Source organism: Stenella coeruleoalba (genome assembly GCF_951394435.1).
Source record: "Stenella coeruleoalba genome assembly, chromosome: 9".
Lineage (NCBI taxonomy): Eukaryota > Metazoa > Chordata > Mammalia > Artiodactyla > Delphinidae > Stenella > Stenella coeruleoalba.
In genome coordinates this window covers 102,727,073-102,748,987 of record NC_137155.1, presented here as the reverse complement: position 1 = coordinate 102,748,987, position 21,915 = coordinate 102,727,073, and the positions used below count along the sequence as shown (strand labels likewise).

At 42.8% G+C, this 21,915-nt stretch overlaps 1 protein-coding gene across 5 annotated transcripts in view; it reads right to left on the bottom strand.

Moving 5' to 3' along the window:
- Nucleotides 1-21,915, bottom strand: part of RBM33 (RNA binding motif protein 33) — a 112,943-nt gene that overhangs the window by 33,255 nt on the left and 57,773 nt on the right. For all 5 annotated transcript variants that reach the window (XM_079931416.1, XM_079931417.1, XM_079931418.1 and 2 more), the window contains 3 exons: nucleotides 2,755-2,887; nucleotides 2,017-2,354; nucleotides 312-578 (listed from right to left, as the gene is read on the bottom strand). In XM_079931416.1, coding sequence (XP_079787542.1) covers nucleotides 312-578; nucleotides 2,017-2,354; nucleotides 2,755-2,887 — 738 coding nt within the window. The remainder of the gene's footprint in view (nucleotides 1-311; nucleotides 579-2,016; nucleotides 2,355-2,754; nucleotides 2,888-21,915) is intronic.

Genomic DNA, 21,915 nt, shown 5'->3' with positions numbered 1-21,915 from the left:
CGATTAACTATAAGCTCCATGAAGGCAGGAAATGTGTCTCTCTCATTCACTGCTGTATTCCCAGGAACCACAGTACTGCCCAACAACAAAGGATGTTCAAGAAACTCCTCCTGAATTCATTTACTTGTGCATTCAGTGCCCACGGAGACAGACAGCCACTGGCAAAGGCAGAATGATTATCACCCAAAACTACTTTCTGAAGTTATGCATCAATTACTAAGGCCATCTCGCACTACAGGAGGATCTAGACACACAAGGCCCCACGACATAAAAGGTGCCCCCGGAAGACAGCTGAGGAACTGGACACTTACATGCCTTAGCCCCTGGCGCTGGGGGCACTGCGTCCGACTGCTGCTTGGCTGAGGCGGCCCCGTCTGCATGTGAGGCCTGAACTGGGGCTGAGCCGCGGGCATCAGGGGCGGGGGAGGAACAGAGAGGTGGTGGTGCTGGTGCGGGTGCGGGTGCGGCGGCGGCGGCGGAGGCGGCGGCTGGTGCTGCGAAGGTGGCTGGAGCGGGGGCGGGAGCGGGGGCTGCTGCTGGGGCTGCGGGGGAGGGGGCAGAGGAGGGTGCAGGGGCCCCTTCCAAGCCAACAAGAGAGAAGCAACAGTTTATCATGTACGTACTGCTCGTGTTCCAACTCAGCCATTTCCTTAAAAACCCCAACACCAGAAAGAAGCTTCAAGTGGCACTAAAATTTCATTTTAGATTTGTTGATGAAGCTGATGCTATCTTAAATGCAGTGATAAGCCAAAAGCTACTACCCTGCATTTTATATTTGCCCTAAATCCTTTAGATCTTGAAATTCCAGGAATTTATCCTAAGGAAATAACTAAGGATGCGAGCAAACACAACCTCAAGGATGTTTCCTGCAGCACTGTTTCCAATACCCAAGGACTGAAACCAATAAACATGGCCAGAAATAGTGACAGCCGTAAAATGTCAGCTTGTGCAGTGTTTTCAAATGCCGTGGTGCAAGAGAACTCATCACCATGAGAAGGTGGTAATAACAGGTTAACTGGGAAAAGAAAGCATCATGATGAGGATGCAAGCACTGAAGAGACTGAAAGACATGTGCACCCAAATGTTAGTGGTAACTGTCTCTAGATGGTGGGATGACTTCATTTCCTTTTCAAATTCCTATCTATACTTATTTCTGCAATGCAGTGATTATATATATTACATTATATTGTATTATGTATATATATTTATACACACACACACACACACACACACACACACATTTATATATATTTTGGTTGTGCAGAGCAGCTTGTGGGATCTTAGTTCCCCGACCAGGGGTTGAACCCGCACCCTCGGCAGTGAAATCACAGAGTCCCAATTACTGGACCTCCAGGAAATTCCCAAATTATACTTTTTTAATAAAAAGAAAAAAACATTTTGTCCTACTGTAACACCTTATATAATAACCATTTTCCTGTTCTTACTTTAGGTACATATTCCATGTGTTTCTAAATAATCGGTTCAAGCCCATCATCATTACATACCTTAACAGGAAACTTAAGACACAAGAAAAAACATACTGGGTAAGAGAGGTATCAGACTCAAGGCAGCTGATGAAACATAAAACACCAGCAGAGGGCACTCAAATCTCTCAAATAATGAGGGAGCAGCAACCCTTTTTTTCCCCCACTACATATTGCAGAAACATAATTTGACAAAGAACCTTATTTCCTGTTAACCTTTTAAGAATCTTGCAATGATAAGCAAAGGTATTATCAAAACATGCCCTAATTTCATTAGCAATGTATAGTATATCCTTTACAAAATCTTACTACTGAGTTTTTTCATTTCCCAAAAAATGACAATCACTTTCTCCATTTCTCCTACGATTAAGGAGATAAGCAATATTGTTAAGGAAGTTGTCTTTAATAAAGAGCACATTTAAGTTGAATACCCTCGTTCTTTAAATAATCTCCACATCTTGGCAGACTAGAATAAAAATGTGAAAGGTTTTAACTTGAATTCTGAAACACAAAACCAGCCCCTGACGCCTACCTGAAGGTTAGGCTGTGTGTGGGCGGGCAGGAAGGGCTGTCCAGGGCCAGGCAGGAAGGGCTGTCGAGGAGGGATGAACGGCCGTGCTGCTGCGGACCCCGGCTGGCTGAAGTGCAGAATCCCCACCGGCCCTGGCGGCTGGAGGGCTGGCCTCACGGGCCTCTCTCTGGGGAACACAGGCTGCTGTCCTTGCTGATTAAACGCTGGTCCAGGCTGGGTGAATGGTAAGGGGCTGGGAGTGGGCACAGGGTGACCACTGCTAAGAAGCGTGGGAGGAGGTGGCGGGGGAGGGGGACTTCGCTGTTCCAGAAAGAGATGGCTCGGGAACCTTGGTTCACCTGAAACGGAAGGGCGTTGCAACGTTACTGCCCTCTGGTCACACAGAACACACACTTCACAGAAATCAGTTTTATGTACTGCCTTACTATGGACGAAAATTACAAGAGGTTGGGTGTGAATGTCTGAAAAGAATTCTACATTTTGCCTCTTATTTCTAGACTGCTTCATTAGTCATTTTCTATAGATGATTTCCTCCTTTGTATGAAATTTTCACATTTCAGATACCAATAATGTCCAATTTTAGCATCTGAAATGACAGGCAGAAGGGCTATGGGACAAAAATCTGACACTCTTATTAACAAAATCTCCTATTGGGAGCTAAATACCGTTTAAAACATAAGCATGTTCAGGCACGTCGCCCCACGCGGCTTTGCTCTGTTACTCTGCGCCATCCTTTACCTCCTAAGAAGAAAGGGTCTCGCTCCTGGGGAGGCGGCGGGGCCCTCCACTGGTCCTGAAGAGGAAGCCGCGGGGGCTGGCTGAAGCTGTTGGGAACAGGTCCAGGTGTGTGCTGTGGGAACTCTGGAGGGCCCTGAAGCACAGCAGGAAAACAGGGTGGAAGGCAGGAAAATGAACGGTAGTTTTCAGAAAGGTGTACATGTTTTAAGTTTTCCTCTGCAAACGTCAAGGAACTTATCTCCTGAAGCCGCCACCCCTGTATATACACACACACACACATATATATATATAACCTCATGTTACAAAATAGGTGATTCTGCCATAGTGAAACAGTCAAATGTCAAAATGCAGCATCTAAAAATTAATTCAATGTTTTAACAGCACTACAAAACCAGAAGAATATTAGTTTTAAGCTTACTGAAATCCATGCAATTACTGAGCTTCCTGTCCACTAATCCAAGAGACTAAATGTCTACTTTCAGTGTTCCTGACACTCTTCTCAAACATGCTATTCTTTGCTACCTTTTTCACACAACCATAAGCCACAGCTATGAAGTTGCTTTATTTCAACAGAAGAAAAAGAAACTGAATGTGTACCATAACAAAAATCAGCAATCGCTGACGAAACAGGAAAATGTGAAATGTTTAAGAAACCACATTGCTACAAAAGAAATAATACAGTCAGATTCCATTGGCTAAAAATTCTGAACTCTTAAAACAGATTGCCGTTTTTCCATAACTGCAGGTTACCAGTAGAACTCTACAAAGACAAATTACTTCACTTTTTAGCCAATATTTTACAGTAACTTTAAATGGAGTATAATCTATAAAAATTTTGAATCACTACGTTGTACACCTGAAACTAATATTGTAAATCAACTATACCTCAATTTTGAAAAATTACTTCATTTTTCAGTTGGCCTTTCAAGCATTTATGGAGATTCTTTTAAAACACCACATTTACTTAAGAGAGCCTCACAACTTTTTTTCACTTCTTTATCCAGAAATTCATTGATTATACATACTGTATCATCAAAATAATATTCATTTAATAACACCCCATTCTTTGAAGTATTTCTCAACTTTCAAAAACCACACTTCTTTCTCATAAACTTAAAATTCTAATGACTTTTCTGTCATTTTATTACGAATTAGCTGTTCTTTCTAAATGTGACATCATATTATAACACTGAAAATGCTTCTGCAAATTACATTTGCCTTCCTTCTCTCTTTAAAGGTCTGCTCTATCCACAGTGTTGTAAGAATAATGCAAAATGAACACAATAAACACCACAAACCCATATGACCACTGGCTATATAACATTAACGAAATTAGATTTACACACAAATGTTACATCTTCATAAAAACACATGGTACTGAAACATATGGATCAGAAAGTTGCAAAGCTTAAATTCTTGTAGTCTGTGTCTACCAGTTTAGGTGAAATCAAGGGTATTCTCACCCCACCAGTGTTTGACATCTGACATTAGGGAACATCACTTCTCACTCTAGATAAAGGCATCAATTAAGATACAACTGAAGCAAACAACATCAGAGAAATGTTGGATTTATAACTGAGAATACATACTGTACACACTCACACTAAACCAAAAGCTTTTGACCCCTAACAAATGCATACATTTTATCGCGATGTTTATTTGAGACTTTACTAATATGATGCTTTGATATGGATATTCTTCAATATTTACTACTTTTTACTATGGTAATAATACGCTCGAAAAACACATTTCTAACAGCATCGGCTATCCGACATTGGTACTGATCACATCTGCACTAGGAGTTTCGATGGACTTGCCTTCTGTCTTTCACTGCCGCGTTCTTTCCTCGTTTTGAAACTACTCTTATTTTTATGTGAAGCCGATGAAACACGTGGTGTGCATTTGCATGGATATTTTGCCAGGTAACTTAAAAAGAACATTTATGAATGAAGTATTTCTTTATAAAATATAGCATTAGTATCCTGTGTATAGTTTTACAGGCCTTTTCCCTCATGTATACACATATTTCAAAACTTTCTGGATGATAACAAATTAGCAATCAAGGTTCAGTCATTTTTTTTGTTGTTGTTGGCTGTGCCACGTGGGATCTTAGTTCCCTGACCAGGGATCGAACCCGTGCCCCCTGCAGTGGAAGCATGGATTCTCAACCACTGGACTGCCGGAGAAGTCCCCAGTCTTTTTTTTTTTTTAATGTTTAAACCATTTTTCGTGGAGTGGTCCAGAAAATAAAATTGAAAATTGTCTGCCCTCTGGGTTGTGGCAAGCTTTGACTGGTCACGCTGCCTCCAATCCATGCAATCTGACTACATAAATTAGCAATGTTCACCTAAGTAAACCCGGTTTCAGCTATACGGCTTGTTTCCTTAAACTAATTTGATGTATACCTGACTGTCCCTCTTCTGGAGGGGGGAACACCAAGAAGGAGTTTCAAATAGATAAATACAGAAGGGACAGATAAGATTCATTAATATCACCACAGCCTAAAACAAGCTATGGGATGTAGAAGGTAAAAGAAATCACTGAAATTTAAAATCTTTTAAAAATGAAATATATGTATTTTTCATGAGGCTTTAGCTTACAAATAGTAAAATATTAACACCTACTTGAAGACAGAAAACATTTTCAGCCTTTAAAGTGTATTAAGAAACGATAGCTCTCTTCAAATACCTGAGCTGCGATCACTTACAAGCAGGTGTATGTTAGCCTGCATCAGGTCACTAGGGCAGGGTTTGCCTGGATACGGGTTTGGTGGGGTAGATCCCAGCCAGGGAGCGAACGGCACCACGAAGCCTCAGAAAAGCCCCTTGGGTATGGAACTGCCCCACAGCAGGGGGACTGCTGCACCAGGAAAGGACTTCAGGCCCGTCCGTGTTCTGAGAATCAGGCGGCAAGCTGAAAGACCGAGTTGTGAACCTGGGCCACCGCTGGAGCAACCAGCAACCTGCAGGTCCGTCTGCTGAGCTGGGCACGGGGTGGCATCAGGACGGCGCCAGGCAGGACAGGGAGACCTGGGGGATGATGGCTTGGTGAAATGCAGGGGCTGGGACTCAGTGGGTGCTTACTTGGTGTAGTCACCTGGATTCAGTGTCAATTCTCTTGCTTCTCTGGCTGGTCTGACAGCCCTGGGGGAGCTTGGTGAGAGACTCGGGACCCGCGTAAGAACCCAGGCCGAAGCCTGAACCAAGGCTCAGGTCTGGGCACCGTCAACCAGAGCGGGAGATGATCCTTTCTACTCACAAGGATTCTCAGCCTGTGTGTGTGCAAGCCCATGCTCCTGACACACTTCCACCGCACAGCGGATAACGACGGCAGCAACTGGCACGTAATTCACACAAGTAACCTTGTGAAGCCAGCGTGAGCATCTGCTTCACAGTAAGAAATAATGAGGACCCAGGCGTGACGGCAGCAGCTTCCCCCACCTGTGGCTCACGCACTGCCCGCCAGGCCCTGTGCAGAGCCCCTGACCACCTGAGCTCATGAACGCACAGCACAGTGACATCGGGGGTGGGGGTGGGGTGGGGGGCGGTGTCTTACTTCACAGCCAAGGAAATCGAAACTTAGGCCATTAAATAATGTGTCCAAGGTGACACCATTCTTTGTTTTTTAATCACAGATTTCAATACCCAAGAAAAACAAGTTAAAATGAGGTAGGGGAAATTTCATCCCATATGGTATAAACCTTGTCAAAATGACTAAATCTGGTTGGGCTTCCCTGGTGGTGCAGTGGTTGAGAGTCCGCCTGCCGATGCAGAGGACGCGGGTTCGTGCCCCAGTCCGGGAAGATCCCACATGCCGCGGAGCGGCTGGGCCCGTGAGCCATGGCCGCTGAGCCTGCGCATCCGGAGCCTGTGCTCCGCAACGGGAGAGGCCGCAACAGTGAGAGGCCCGCATACCGCAAAAAAAAAAAGACTAAATTTGGGGATTTTAAAAACCATACTTTCCCCTGACTTAGATATGAACATGATCGTCTAGAACGTGAATTCTGGAAACCATCACATCCCACACAAACTTCCATATACTACTGATTTCTTCAGGAAATGTTCACTCTATACTTCTGTTTCAGCCAAAACGTGAGCCCTCTCGTAAGCCCGCATTATACAAACTTCATTTTCTCCTGTCCCTCCTTCACTCTCTCACCGACCCGTCCGTCCTGCAGCCACACTGTTTCAGGAGACCCTGCATGCACGTGGGCCCCAGCGCCCCGCTTCTCTACGGGATGCTGAGTACTGCTGGGTGATACTCTCCGTATGCTGAATCAGACTCACTCTAAGTTTCTATTTACTCTTTTTTAAAAAATATTTATTTATTTATGTATTTATTTTTGGATGTGTTGGGTCTTCGTTGCTGCGCGCTGGCTTTCTCTGGGGGCTACGCTCTTCGTTGCGCTGCGCGGGCTTCTCCTTGCAGTGGCTTCTCCTGTTGCAGAGCAGAGGCTCTAGGCTCGCAGGCTTCAGCAGTTGTGGCGCACGGGCCCTAGAGCGCAGGCTCAGTAGTTGTGGCACACAGGCTTAGCTGCTCCGCGGCATGTGGGATCTTCCCAGACCAGGGCTCGAACCCGTGTCCCCTGTGTTGGCAGGCAGATTCTTAACCACTGCGCCACCAGGGAAGCCGAGTTTCTATTTACTCTTAATGGGCCCAGCAAGGTCCCTCACAGTTTCCCCTCCTCCTGGTCAGCCCTCCCACTGCCCAGGACATTCTCCCTTCTCTGAGCATCTTCTAGTCCCTCAGCCTCCTGACCTGCCCTCTCTCACCCTCCTACCAGGTAAGATGCTTCCTACCCACCCCCCCCCCGTCAGGAGCCCCCCTCCCCTCTCCCCCCGCCCCCCACCCCCGGGGCCAACAGTGCTCTCTGCGTTCTCGCTTCCTTTCTGTCCCCTCCACTTTCATTCAGCTACAACTACAGAGAATTTTCTGGCATGAATCATGTGTTTGTTGCTAATTTTTAGCAGCAGTCTATTTGTTAAAAATTTTAATTCTCATTCTATTACTGCATTTGGTCAGATTTTTCACTTAAAAGATAGGAACAGTATGCTGAATTATAACAGCAATTGAAATACACTACTAATTTGTTGACAAGCTTTCAATCTGAACTACAGTCAGCATACTTCAGGACTCATAAACTCATTAGCTGTATCAGTCACCACTATGCTAACAAGTTGACAAAAAAGGACAGACACGGGGAGAAAGGAAGACGGGAAGAGTAAAACGCATTTTCTGAGAAAGAGGGAAAGTCCTTTGGGGCTATTTCCACTTAGCCCTTCAGTACTGTGTTGTATGAATAGCTAGCAAGCAGCATCACTCATTGTGGGAACTTTTACTAACTTACGAACGTTTCGCCGATTCCCATAAGGGGTAAAGCAAAACTTAACCTTTGTTGTTCAGAACCACTGTGATCACAGGCCCCAGTCCAGCACTGCTCCTGCACCCCAGCTCGGCCCACTTCCACTTCCGTCCGGTGTGGGTCACTGCAGGACACATGGGGTTTTGCACAGTGTTGACATCGGCACTGCCAGTACCTAGAAGGCAGAACTCAGCCCCATAAGAATGACTCCAGAACTGCTCCTTCACTCAGCTTCATGGAAGCCAGGGAGTGACAGACTCTCTTTGTCTTACTTCCCTGATTCTGCTCACAATTGGAAGAAGCCTGGAAAAGCTTCCTGACTTTTCTGTCTTGACTAATAAACACAGCTTTCTTCATTATTTAACATGTGAAGCCCCGATATTTATTACCACTTTTCTTAGCAGGCTCGCATCATGCTGGGAAAGTACTCGGTTTCTTCTGAAATCTGTAGTTATTTGTAAATTCCATGAGTGCACTTTAGTGCCACAAGCCTCGCCCTCTGCTGATGAAGCTCTGACCGGCACTGGTCACGTGGCTGCTGCAACAGGGCTCTTTATAACCTTCTTTTCCTCCTTCCATTAGACAGTTAATTTCAAGTCCGCCCAAAGATAGGTTTTCTCATTACAGATAAGGCAAAATATAAGTGGAAAAGTAGACTGGCTTCCCTCCACTGTAAGTAGAAAGTCTGATAAATTTTGATTTTTACTTTGCCACAGGCTGAGATCAGGTAAAGTATTCGCCCCTTAGCCCCTTCATCCTTTTCTAAAAGGAAGTAGGGGGCTTCCCTGGTGGCACAGTGGTTAGGAATTCGCCTGCCAATGCAGGGGACACGGGTTCAAGCTCTGGTCCAGGAATATCCCACATGCTGCGGAGCAACTAAGCCCATGCGCCACAACTACTGGGCCTGCGCTCTAGAGCCTGCAAGCCACAACTACGGAGCCCACGAGCCACAACTACTGAGCTTGCACGCCTAGAACGCATGCTCCGCAACAAGAGAAGCCACCGCAACAAGAAGCCCGTGCACGGCAACGAAGAGTAGCTCCCGCTCGCTGCAACTAGAGAAAGCCCGTGCACAGCAACAAAGACCCAACATAGCCAAAAATAAATTAATTTTTTTTAAAAGTTAAAAAAAAAGAGTCACTGAGTTACAAGAATAAACTCAAAGAGAGACTGATAATTTCAAGCTGCCTGAGAACTAGGTACATTACTTCTTGGGTCTCTAAGCACTTTCAGATTTCCTGGGAGATTATATTGAATATTCCTAACTTCTAAAGACATTTTTTGGTATTAAACTGAAGATACATGGGGATCATAAATCTTGCCCCCTCTGGAATTTTAATATTACGATTTTCATCTCTTCCCCAAACCTTCTTCCCTTTTACTAATCATCCATGTGCTAACTGCATATACACAGGCATTCAAGTGTCAGCAATACTGAACAAAGCCCCGGAATTCTTTCTCCATCAGTAATATTTAACTAGAACTTTATTCCTACTTCCAAATGACCCTCTATTATATAATATATAGTATATTATATTGATATAATTATAATATAGTTACAATTAATAAATATATCAGCTTCTGACAATTAACGTGTCTCCTTGTAAGGTGAAAGACAGATCAGCACAGGTCTCCTTCCTGTGCTCTCATTCTGAGTTCAAACCGGAAAGCCTTCACAGAACAGGTATTACCAAGTCCTAGTAATTTTACCTCCTAAATCTCCCTCAAGTCCACCCCCGCCTCTCTCTACCCTTCACCCACAGAGCCATGAGGGCCGAGACCACGACTGCTTCATTCACCAGTGCACTTCCACGCTCGGCACACAGCTGGGCACAAAGACGCCCGTAACACGTAAGGCATGGATGAACTGCCGTACTCCAAGGTGAGGGGAGCCAGGCCCCACATCTAATGGAGAATGCCACAGCACGCCCAGCAACCGGCTGCCCAGGAAGCACACGGTCAGGCAGCGGCTGAAAGCCCCAGGAAGCAAGCAGAGGAGGGTGGACTGTGCTGCCCAGGGCACCAGCGACCAGCCCCAAGGCCACGAGCCGAGCGGACTCGGAGCACAGACAGGGCAGCAGCACCAGGGAGCAGGCAAGACCGACAGAGCCGGACTCTGCAACCTAATGACTGTAGGAGGGAATTTGCTGCAACTTGTCCTGTAATGACGTAATACAATTAGACAGGAAAGGTGACATGAACCTGGAGACTCTCATCCTCACCGTATGACCACGTCCCTAATTGTAGAGAAGAGGGCTGTTCCCTGAAGAATGAAACTGAAGTGGAGAGTGGGTAGGGTATACTTCCAGCACTGCTGTTAAGGAACACAGCCCAGGCCAGTGTCCCCACCTTGCCTGTAGATCCAACTGAAGAACAATGCACCTGTAACATGAATGAAGCCAATACGGCCTCATGACCAAGTTCCTGGCAGATGGCGTGTGAGCAGAAGTGATGTGGGCTGGTTCCAGGCCCGGTCACTGAAAGACAACCTCCCGTGAATAATCTTCCCTCTTTCCCCACCTGCCAGAGGGTGGAGCGAGAGGCCCCTGAGGGCCAGAGGAAGATGCCCAGAGGGTGATCTGAGCAAGAAATAGGCATCCCGGTGGCGCTGTGAAGTCAGTCCACTCTGGCTGACACTCCCACGCTGGACGCTCTGGGGCCATCGCCGAGTCTCCTTCACCGGGCCAGCACCACATGCCCCAGGTGCTGCAAACGCCGTCCTTCGCCAAGGACTGCCTGACATGGCCACGCACTCTGCCCTCTGCCCCAGGATGGACAACTTACGCCCCAAAGCCCTACCCTCTGGGGATCAGGCCAGGGCTGGGGACTTTCACCTGAAACCACACCTTACCCTGGGGGCTCCGCCTCCTTCCTGTCCTGCATCCCCTGCGCCCTTACCTAGTCCTGGGCACCCCAAATGCCCCTCCCGGGCCCTGCTGCTGCCCACCTAAGGCTCAACCCACACTGCTGCTGCTGCTGCCAATTCTGCAGAGAGCGCCTCTGCTATCTCCCTCAATCCTGCCAACAGCCCTACGAGGGAGCTATTGTGCTCACAGAAATCTTTTGAGCACTTAAATCACCTGCACAAAGCACAAGGTTAGAAAGCACAGGTCACCTATGGCCAGAGCAGGGAACTCGGACCCACCGTGCTATCTACTGCTTGCCGCGAACAGCAAACGGCAGGGACTTACTTTCACATCCCCTTATCTGTCTCAGTGTCTTACAATCACATATGTATATGTAAGTGCGTGAGAGTGTGTGTGCGCTTTAGAGTTAAGAAAACCAGTTAAATACTAAATCCAGTCAAGTCAGACAGCCATGGACGTTCCACTGGCCTGAATGGCTAATACAAATGAGCAGCTCTTATCTGATCAACCTGAGAGACTGATAAAGGAGGGAGGACCAGAGATGCTATCTACAGCTTAGAAAGAAATAGCTGACTCAAGCTGAGTAAACAAGGAAATTTCTGGCTTTGGAAGTTGGCTCAATAGAATAAGAATGGAAAAAGAGGGGTTTTGTGGGCTTAACCTTGAAACTAAGTGACACTAGCAAGGTGTGGGAACCTGGGACAGCCAGGTGGAAGGCAGCGGGTGCCAGCTAAGATCACGGCAGCTAACCCGCAGGCCCCCAAGAAGCTGAAAGCCACCCTGAGGTGTACAAATGAGGGAGGCCGACACTGGCAAAGAGACAGCTTTAATGATAAACGCAGCGTATCCAACGAGGAAGAAGCCCGTTTCCAAGAGGGCAAATGCCTACGTAAGAGGATTAGAAAGAAGAGGGCAGATAATACACGGTATTATTCCGAAAGAAAGACAATGGCTGATACATGAAATAAACCACAGTGACAACGGCTACTTCTCTGGCGATGTCAGACCATGCCGGACACTAGGGAGAAACCATCTGGGAAGATAAGCGGGCCCCTAGTTGCCTCCATTTGCCTCAATGGATAACAGAACTTGAGAGTCTGGAATATGTAAACAAACTGAAAAATTTTCCGCTTTAAGGTCCTAGAAGCCGCTTGCTGACTGCTGTCAGTATTGGCTTTATGAAGTAAACACTTAACAGATAGGAGGTATCATTAAGCTCACAGTACCATTTTTCCTCATTGTCTTCTGTTCTGTTTGAAACACAGATGTCACTTTCTTTTTCTCGATTTACACAACTTAAGTTCTGACCACAAGTTTTAGCCACATGGAAAAGACTTCCCATTGCTTATCTAGTATAAGTTCTCACTTCTTCCTTAGTAACGGAAGGACAACACTGTGCCCAGCTAGAAGACCACCGACCCCAGCCTGGGACAAGGCGAGCTGGCACAGCTGGACAGGGGCTCCGGGAAGGCTCACTAGGGGCTGCCTGACCCTCCTCCTCTTTCAGCCTGAAACTTGGGTAGGGGAAAAAAACGGATCTCTGGTAACAACACAGAACTGCTATACCCACCCAGAAGAACTTTATTTTTATGCAAAGAATATGACACTCAGTTTGTTAACTCCCTGTTAACTGAGTTTTGCGTTACCTGCAGCCTCATTCACATCCTGACTGATAAACCAAGTTTCCTTCATAAATACAGTGCAAGAATCAGGCAGAACCAGTAACCTTTCCTTTAAGGGATGAAGAAACTCAGGTTTACAGAGTTAAACAACTATCCAAAGTTACACTGACTTGTGGTCTATAAATGCTCTTTCTCCCCTCGCGCACTGCTTCCGCTGCGGCCAGCCTGTCCTCAGGTAATGCTGAATAAACGGCCGTTCCTGAGTCTGGCGTTCACTACCTAAATTCTCTTGATGCGATCATTCATGGAATAGCACCTGCCATTTCACAAGTAGAAAGGATAATAAATGACCAACTCGCTCTAGAAAATGAAGAACTATTTTAAGACTGTTAGTGAGCTGTAAATACCTCACTTAACAGAACTTTTAGGACTACCGTAATTCTGCCTTTTGAAAGAAAAAGCTAGCATAATCCTTTCAAATAACTGCTCTGTTTTGCTTTTTTTTGCTTTATCCCTTTAAAAGTCCAAGGTAAGAAATTATCATTCTCCCATATAATTCTTATACAAATTGTACTTTCTTTTTTGCATCTCTTGTTAATTATGTGATGTTATCTATGTTAATCCTATTCAGGAAGAACTGATAACTTCAATTACAGAAAAAGAAAGATGAAAACTTTGCATAAATTGCTTAGCACAAAGTTAATCGTATAATGCAAAGAATAAAGAGGCTCTAACAGCTATTATGTGACTTATCAGCTTCCCTGAAGGGTCAGTTGGTATATTTTAATGAGACTAATTGAACACCTTAACAATGTCATTGAAACTTCATGAATCTTTCAAGAGATTACAGCCTCCGCTACAACATGTTTTCGTTTATTAATCTCACTTAAAATGCGAAGAACTATATAAGAAACCAACAGACACTTGAGAATGCCTCTCAGTTAATTCTGATTAAATGATGGGTTAAGTGCAAAGAATCAAGACCACTAGTGACCCCCGACGTAATTAGAATTACAGCCCGTTGTCACAACGTTAATCCTCTTATTTCAGTATTTTCCATAGATTTTTTTCTTTCAGGTTATGCCTTGTTTAAATACCTACATTCATTTTCCTAGAAGGTACTTGTGTATTTGCAGACGCATTCTTAACATTCTGAAGCACCATATACCCAGCAGCAAGCGCTAGGTTTCACACTGGAGGTGGTGGGGGAGAGAGGAGGACACCACATGAACTTAAATACGCTAGGGTATTTAAGGTTACTGGTTCAAGCGGTGAAGCTAGAGCAGGCACTGCAAGTTATAACACTGTTACTTTAGTACAAAATACTGTTTCTGATGAACCTACTGAAGACTGTTTACACTTTTTCATAAATCAAACAACCTTTTATCCCTATACCTCGCCCCCCGCCACTCCCCTCCGGAAACAAGCTCACCCAACGTCAGGCCCTACCGTGGTAAACTTCTCCACCTCAGCACTCCTGACAGCCACAATCTTACAGTTATGATGCATCTTACCAGATCCAATTATTTTTACCCAGTTTACTGAGGTGCATTTTAATATTCAGAGAGAAAGGGAGAAGGTTCAGCACGATTAAGAGACTCAGGTCGCCTTGCTTCAAATCCTACCTCCTGCACCCAGCTATGTGAACTTGAGCGATTTCATCTTTCCAAGACTCAAAGTTTCCCTATCTGTAAAGTGGAGAAAATGGTACCTTCATGAGGTTGTTGAACACAAGCTTTGAGCAAAATCTGGAATATTGTAATCACTCAATAATGTTCTTCATTTCCCACTGGTCGTCAATAGTATATGCTCTAGGAAGATGGTATTTCCTCATTCAATGAAGGACTAAGAAAGCAAAGCAGCGGTATCAGCTCTATCGACTGAAAGCACAGTCTGTCTCAAAATTCTCATCTCAATATACCTACCGTATGACCCACAATCCCCACCTCCCAACTATTCACTGACAACTATGACCAGAAAAAATTCCAATGTCCAAATGGTGACTGGGCAGACAAACTGGGCTATATGTGCACAATGGAATAATGCTGGTCAATAAGAAAGGACAAACCACTGGCAAGGGCGACAAAAGGGATGGTCTAGCCTCAAATACACTGTGCTGGGAGCACGAGGCCAGGCTCGAAATGAAGCATGCCATGTGGTTCCATTCATGCGCCACAATTTGAGGAGCAGAAAGCAGATCACTGGTTGCCAGGGGCTGGGGTGGGGAAAGGGGCTGCCTACAAAGGGGCAGCACAAGGAAGTCTTCTGGGGAGACGGAACTGTTCTCTATGTTAATTGTAGTGATTACACAACCATATGTATTTGTTAAAAATCAGAGTGTACATCAAAAGGACAAAATTTTTAAAGTTTAAAAAAATTCACATCTTTTGGAAGAAGTGCTTTCAGGTGCTTTCAAATAAAATAGGGCCACTTTCAAAGTTTAAACAGAACTATGGATCTTCAAGGACTCCTGGAAAAATAAACATTAAAAATTGGTGTGCTTTGCAGGACAAATCAGTAAAAACAGGACAGAGATTTTCTTGGCATGGAAGGAGTTCTAAGACTTTGAAACTTTGTGTTATTGTCAACATTTCATTGGCTGAGTTATTAAATCACAGATGGGCAAGTCATACTCAAAGTTCAAGTCTACTATACAATGAATGGCACTATGTATCTGGGAGGATTTATGAAAGGTATTCAATTCAATGTAACAGTTTTACTTAGCCAAAAATGAAACAAAATAGTGCATCACACTTTTACAATGCAGTTTTTACACTGTGACTTAATGGCTGGACTTTATGATCTCAATGAGTATTCCCTGGCCTTCGAGTTATTGGTGTGGATGCCCACCACCCTCTCTCCACCCAACGCACACAACACTTGCTGACAGGACAGCAAGTCAACAGGGCACTGAATTTTATAACCACCATATTTAATAGCTGTTACCACAGTGCTTAGCTGCTCCTGTTACTGCTGCAGATGGGAATGCACTGATATGATTAAATCTGATGGTATGATAATGTATGGTAATCATGATTAATCAGAAACCCACTAGCAAATGGAGGATGTTGGGTATTATGTCACCTGCATTTTAAAACGCATTCTCTTGCTGCAAGCCTGACAATGTTTGACAGGGGGAAGGACCTCCTCCCACATTCACCTGCTACTACTCAGAGATCTGGTAAGAGAAAATGCCCAGCATTTCTTACCCATCTTAAGTGCTAATGATTACAAGGCATTGCAGGCAAGTTGTAAAAACAAGGGTTCAAAAGAAAGACTTCTTTTTCCTAGACGGAACAAAGTCTGGACTCACATCTGCAAGGGCTATAATCAGAGAGAAATGTAATTTGATGCAGCAGTCTCATCAAACATGATTTGCATGAAATGCCATATAAAATACATCCAAGAAGTGTCAATCACCACCACCTGATACCATGCATCCGCGTTACATGGAAACACAGTGCAGTCAGACCTACCTGTGAGGTGCTATAACTACACAGTAAACACAAATGGAAATCTCATTTATCGCGTCTACCTAATAAGGTAATCACTAAGGAGACTAATTTAAACTTAGTATGATAGTCTTTTTTAAACATAATATTTAGTTTTCATTTAAACAAAGATCACTAGGAAATTATTCAGTAGCCAAATTACTCGGTATTTAATTGGCTACCCTGAAATAGCAGCATTTACCAGAAACACCAATGCAAAATGAATGACTAAATAGGTTTTAAAATAGCCTAGGTCAAGAATCTTCACAATGTGAGTTACCTGAAATTCATATGTATGCTTACCTGACACTGAAAACACTTTAAAAATATTATTAATCAACACTTCAGAGTTGCTTTTTCAAGTGGACAAAGTTTAAAAACAACGAACATCTCTTTGAGGACAAATACGTAACTGGATAGCCATACTTATGGATAAGGAAAGGACTTAAAACTTTAATGACAAAAACATCAGGAACAGCCTTGTGGAAAGAGAGATCTATTAAACTAATATGTCAACAAAGAACATGGAACTGAAAACAGAATTCAGATAGACACAAAAACAGAAGCTGACTTGCAAAAAGGTAAACTAGTCTCCCCATCCTCGCTCCCTTGCAAAAACAAAAGAAAAAAGAGGGCTTCCCTGGTGGCACCGTGGTTAAGAATCCACCTGCCAATGCAGGGGACATGGGTTTGATCCCTGATCTGGGAAGATCCCATATGCCACGGAGCAGCTAAGCCCGTGCGCCACAACTACCGAGCCCACGTGCCACAACTACTGAAGCCCGTGCGCCTAAAGCCCGTGCTCCACAACAAGAGAAGCTGCCGCAATGAGAAGCCCGCGCGCCGCAACAAAGAGCAGCCCCCGCTTGCCGCAACTAGAGAAAGCCCGTGCAAAGCAACGAAGACCCAATGCAGCCAAAAATGAAGAAATAATTTATTTTAAAAAAAAACAAACACACACACACACACACACACACACGAGAAAACCACAAGTGTCCTGTGAAATCACACTAAAAGGTCGTGGCATGAAAAAAATGCTTCAGGAGTGGACTGCGGGAAAGTAGGTGGCTAGATGGCAGGATGGGGCAGAAGAGAAGGAGCTGAAATGGAGGAAGGACGAACAGTCACTCGATGGCCCCCGATCTCCTGAGGCACATGCTTCCTTCCTGTGCCAATCTGCTCTTGCAAGTAGTCGCTATTTCTAAGGTACATTTTACATTCAGCAGATTAATATTCTGATATGAAAGTAAGTATGAAAAAGATTCATTCTCTGATATGCTTGCTATCAACTGAGACATACTTACGATTCCAAAAAAGATTCATAACTCTGATATGAAAAATTAAAATAGTCCTGGGAATAAAAGCTTAAGTGAGAAGAAAGCACTAATGGCTATATCTGTAACTAAAATTAAATAAGTGAATCTAATTTTTAGAAACATAAATTACAAAGCACTTCACTAAATTCCATAAACAAAGGAAGAAGGGGGAAAAAAATCCCATCTGGATGCAAAGACTAACGTGACAAAAGAAGTGCTGGCAGTGAGCTTAAAAGCTTAAGCAGTATTTTCTAAAATGATCAAAAATAAGGAATCCTTTTCTTATGATATTTATTACTTTGACATTCAAACTTTTGTTTCAGAAACTGTTTATTCAATTCTGTAAATAAAATTCATTAACAGGAAATAAAAATATTAGTATTGCTATATTAAGCATAGCCTAGAATACCATATTTTGGTCTAAGATTGTGATTTTAAAAAATAACTGAATAATTCTGTAAAAAAATTGTGTTTCATATTAGGTTGTCTAGAGTCCTCTGTGATTGTTTAATTAAAAAACTGGATGTGTTATCACTTAGTACAATTTCTAGGCATACTAGTTCTCAAGTTTTCTTACTAGTTCTTACAATTTCTAGGCATATTAGTTCTCAAGTTTTCATACTAGTTCTCAAGTTTTCACAAAATTGCCAAACAAACTGGACCATTAACAAAGTAAAGTTTACCAGTGTTGGGGAAGAGAAGGAATATCTTAGCATTAATACCAACTGTATCCTAATCCCTTTAAAACTGGGAAATCTAGTGGTACTTCTGTCTACTGCCTGCCTTTTTCACTCTTTAGTCAACCGGGTAGAGCTGAATTCTTGTATAGTTAAATGTGGATAATGTAATTCTACTGTGCAAAATCATTTATGTATTCTTGAAAACAACAAAAAGTAAAAAATTAAAGTATACACCCCTTCTCTACACTATTAATTTTATGTAGGTTCCTAATAAATAGCAAGATAACTCAACATTAAATCCCTGTATACGCTTATTTAACAACTATTTATCTGGACTTCTGTGCACAAGGCCTGGAGTCAGGTCATCTCCACAAGACACAGGATGCCTGGGACTCTGTACAGACATGAATCGGGTCCTTAAATCAATACAAGTATGAAGCTGTCAACAAGAGCATGACCTACTCTAGAAGCAATGGGAATTCATAAAGGGGGCTTAGGCTGGGGAAAGACAAGATCAAAATCAACTTTGCTTTGCTCAATACATTTCTGTATAATTCAAATCTTTTTGTGTGCCAAGGAAGTACACTGATTCAAACAGACCCTATGATGAAACTGAAGTAAGGTTTCCTAACATGTTTTACCAACGTGTGTGTGTGTGCGTGCTCGCATGCACGTGTGTGTGTGTATAGTCATTTTACAAAGCAAAATTCAGTTTAACAAATAATGACTGAAGTCCCCTACGGAAAAGTACCAAGAAAGAGCCTGCAGGGCACACTGCCATCAGTAAGAAATTGCCAAGGGGCTTTGTTAAGCCACAACAGTACTGTTAGGCTTCAGTGACCTATGCTTATACGTTTTATAGTTTAAGGACTAGCTCTGTGCAGAGCATTCTGCATAGGAGAAACTCACTAAATGGTCACAAAACTATACCTACATTGATAAAAAATCCAAGTATAATCTATTAGCAGAAAAGGAAAAAAATAATTTTTTAACATCTTTATTGGGGTATAATTGCTTTACAATGGTATGTTAGTTTCTGCTTTGTAACAAAGTGAATCAGTTACACATATACATATGTTCCCATATCTCTTCCCTCCTGCATCTCCCTCCCTCCCACCCTCCCTATCCCACCCCTCCAGGCGGTCACAAAGCACCGAGCCGATATCCCTGTGCCATGCGGCTGCTTCCCACTAGCTATCTAACTTACATTTGTTAGTGTATATATGTCCATGCCTCTCTCTCGCCCTGTCACAGCTCACCCTTCCCCCTCCGCATATCCTCAAGTCCATTCTCCAGTAGGTCTGTGTCTTTATTCCTGTCTTACCCCTAGGTTCTTCATGACATTTTTTTTCTTAAATTCCATATATATGTGTTAGCATACGGTATTTGCCTTTCTCTTTCTGACTTACTTCACTCTGTATGACAGACTCTAGGTCTATCCACCTCATTACAAATAGCTCAATTTCATTTCTTTTTATGGCTGAGTAATATTCCAGGAAAAAAATAATTTTACTCAGAAAAGATATATGCACCCCAATGTTCACAGCAGCAGTATTTACAATTGCCAAGACGTGGAAGCAACCTAAGTGTCCATCAACAGATGAATGGGTAAAGAAGATGTGGTACGTATATACAATGGAATATTACTCAGCCGTAAAAAAAAGAAATTTTGCCATCTGCAGCAACATGGGTGGACTTGGAAAGCACTATGCTAAGTGAAATAAGTCAGACAAAGACAAATACTGTACGATAACACTTATATGTGTAATCTAAAAAATACAACAAACTAGTGAATATAACCAAAATGAAGCAGGACTCACAGATATGGAGACCAAGCCAGCAGCTAAGGGCGGGGGCGGGGGGGTGTATACAGGGGTGCGGAAATGGGAATTACAAACGACTGGGTGTAACATAGGCTCAGGGATGCACTGTACAACATGCTGAACGTAGCCAATATTTTGTAATAACTGTAAATGGAAAGAAACCTTTAAAATTACATAAAATTAAAAATTAATACTCATAAAGATATTTAAAAAAAATAATTTGGCATACGTAAAATGACAGGAGATGGCCTAGAGTTATTCTCCCTTCCCAACAATATTTTGATGGACTATTAAGAAACGTAACAGCTCTAATGTAATTTTTAAAAAACAGATTCCAAATCCGATTGTTCTCTCTAAGGGAGACTGATTGTAGAAGTAAGTAGAGCACTGCATTTTCAAGATCGCAAGTTTACTGTAACTTCAGCTTAAGAAACAGCATTTGGGGCTTAAAGATACATATTGGCGCAGTGGTTAAGAATCCGCCTGCAGGGGACACAGGTTTGAGCCCCGGTCCGGGAAGATCCCACATGCCGTGAAGCAACTAAGCCCGCGCGCCGCAACTACTGAGCCTGCACTCTAGAGCCCGCGAGCCACAACTACTGAGCCCGTGTGCCTAGAGCCCATGCTCCGCAGCAAGAGAAGCCACCGCAATGAGAAGCCCGCGCACCGCAACCAAGAGTAGCCCCCGCTCGCCGCAACTAGAGAAAGCCTGTGCACAGCAACGAAGACCCAACGCAGCCATAAATAAATAAGTAAATAAATAAAAGATACATAATAAACAGCAGTAAATATTTCTGAAATTATATCACACACATGACTAATTTCTAGGCCAACTCCTTCCCATCACCCCACACACATCCCACCTTAAAAACAGTAACAAAACATTACGCCTTGCAGAAACTTCCAAGAGCAGTTCAATAATACTTACTACCCTCAGAGTACAATATAACTTAAAAATAAGTTCAATTTCTCACAAAGAAATTCTGTTTTATTATCCTCTTGTAAAATCTCAAGTATTATGAGGTTTGCTTCTTCCAGTATCAGATACAATTATATCTGCACAATCAAAAATTTTAAGTAGATAAAAACTGCAAATGATTATTCTAATTTTATATTTACATACAACATTGCCTTATGATTTAAGCTACAATTGCTTTTTCACATCAAGTTTTATCGCTATATTGCAAATAAAACACAAACACAAGTCCAATGAGGATTCTAACGCAGAAGCTCACAACCCTGAAAATAGCAAAAAGTACAGTTTTTTAAATGTCAGTGCTTTACAATAACTAGCAGTTAAACTACTTCACCAAAAGAAATATATCTAATGACTAAAATCATACACGCTTATCCTTGAGTAATACAATTAATAAATCTTAGCTATTTAGACAAGTGCTTCAAATACAGAATTGTACTCAATAAACATCACCTAATTTTTAAAAATAACTAGTTTTTAGAACTTGATAAGTAATTTTTAAAAATTAGCTAATACAGGGTATGAAAGCAGTAAGAAGCAGTTTCAGAAATCATAATTCATAAATAATAATTACAAATCAAGGAATTTTCTTAAAAACACTCTGAAACTTAAATCCAATACTGATTTTTTGAATAATCATCTGATTACACATCTACATATCCTTCATTAAAACCTTTTTGCTAAATGCCCCACATAACTATGGTATCTACTGTAGCATCAAAGCTAGAGTCAAATAGGTCATTTAGGCCTTTCCTGGATATCAGATTGTTTAGCCTCAACAAAACTACACCTGTTTTACATACAAACTACATTAAAAAGTTATGGTCTGGTCCTTTTTTCCTCAAAATTGTTCTTAGAGAGAACACGTTCTCACTGATTTCACAAAACCATGAACTAACTACACATCAAACCTAAAACTCAAGTAAAACGAAATATAACTATTTAATGGACATTTTTCTTCTACTTAAAACATGTTACAAGAATGGATAAAGTTATGGGAACTACAGGAAAGTGTGGGGAGGAG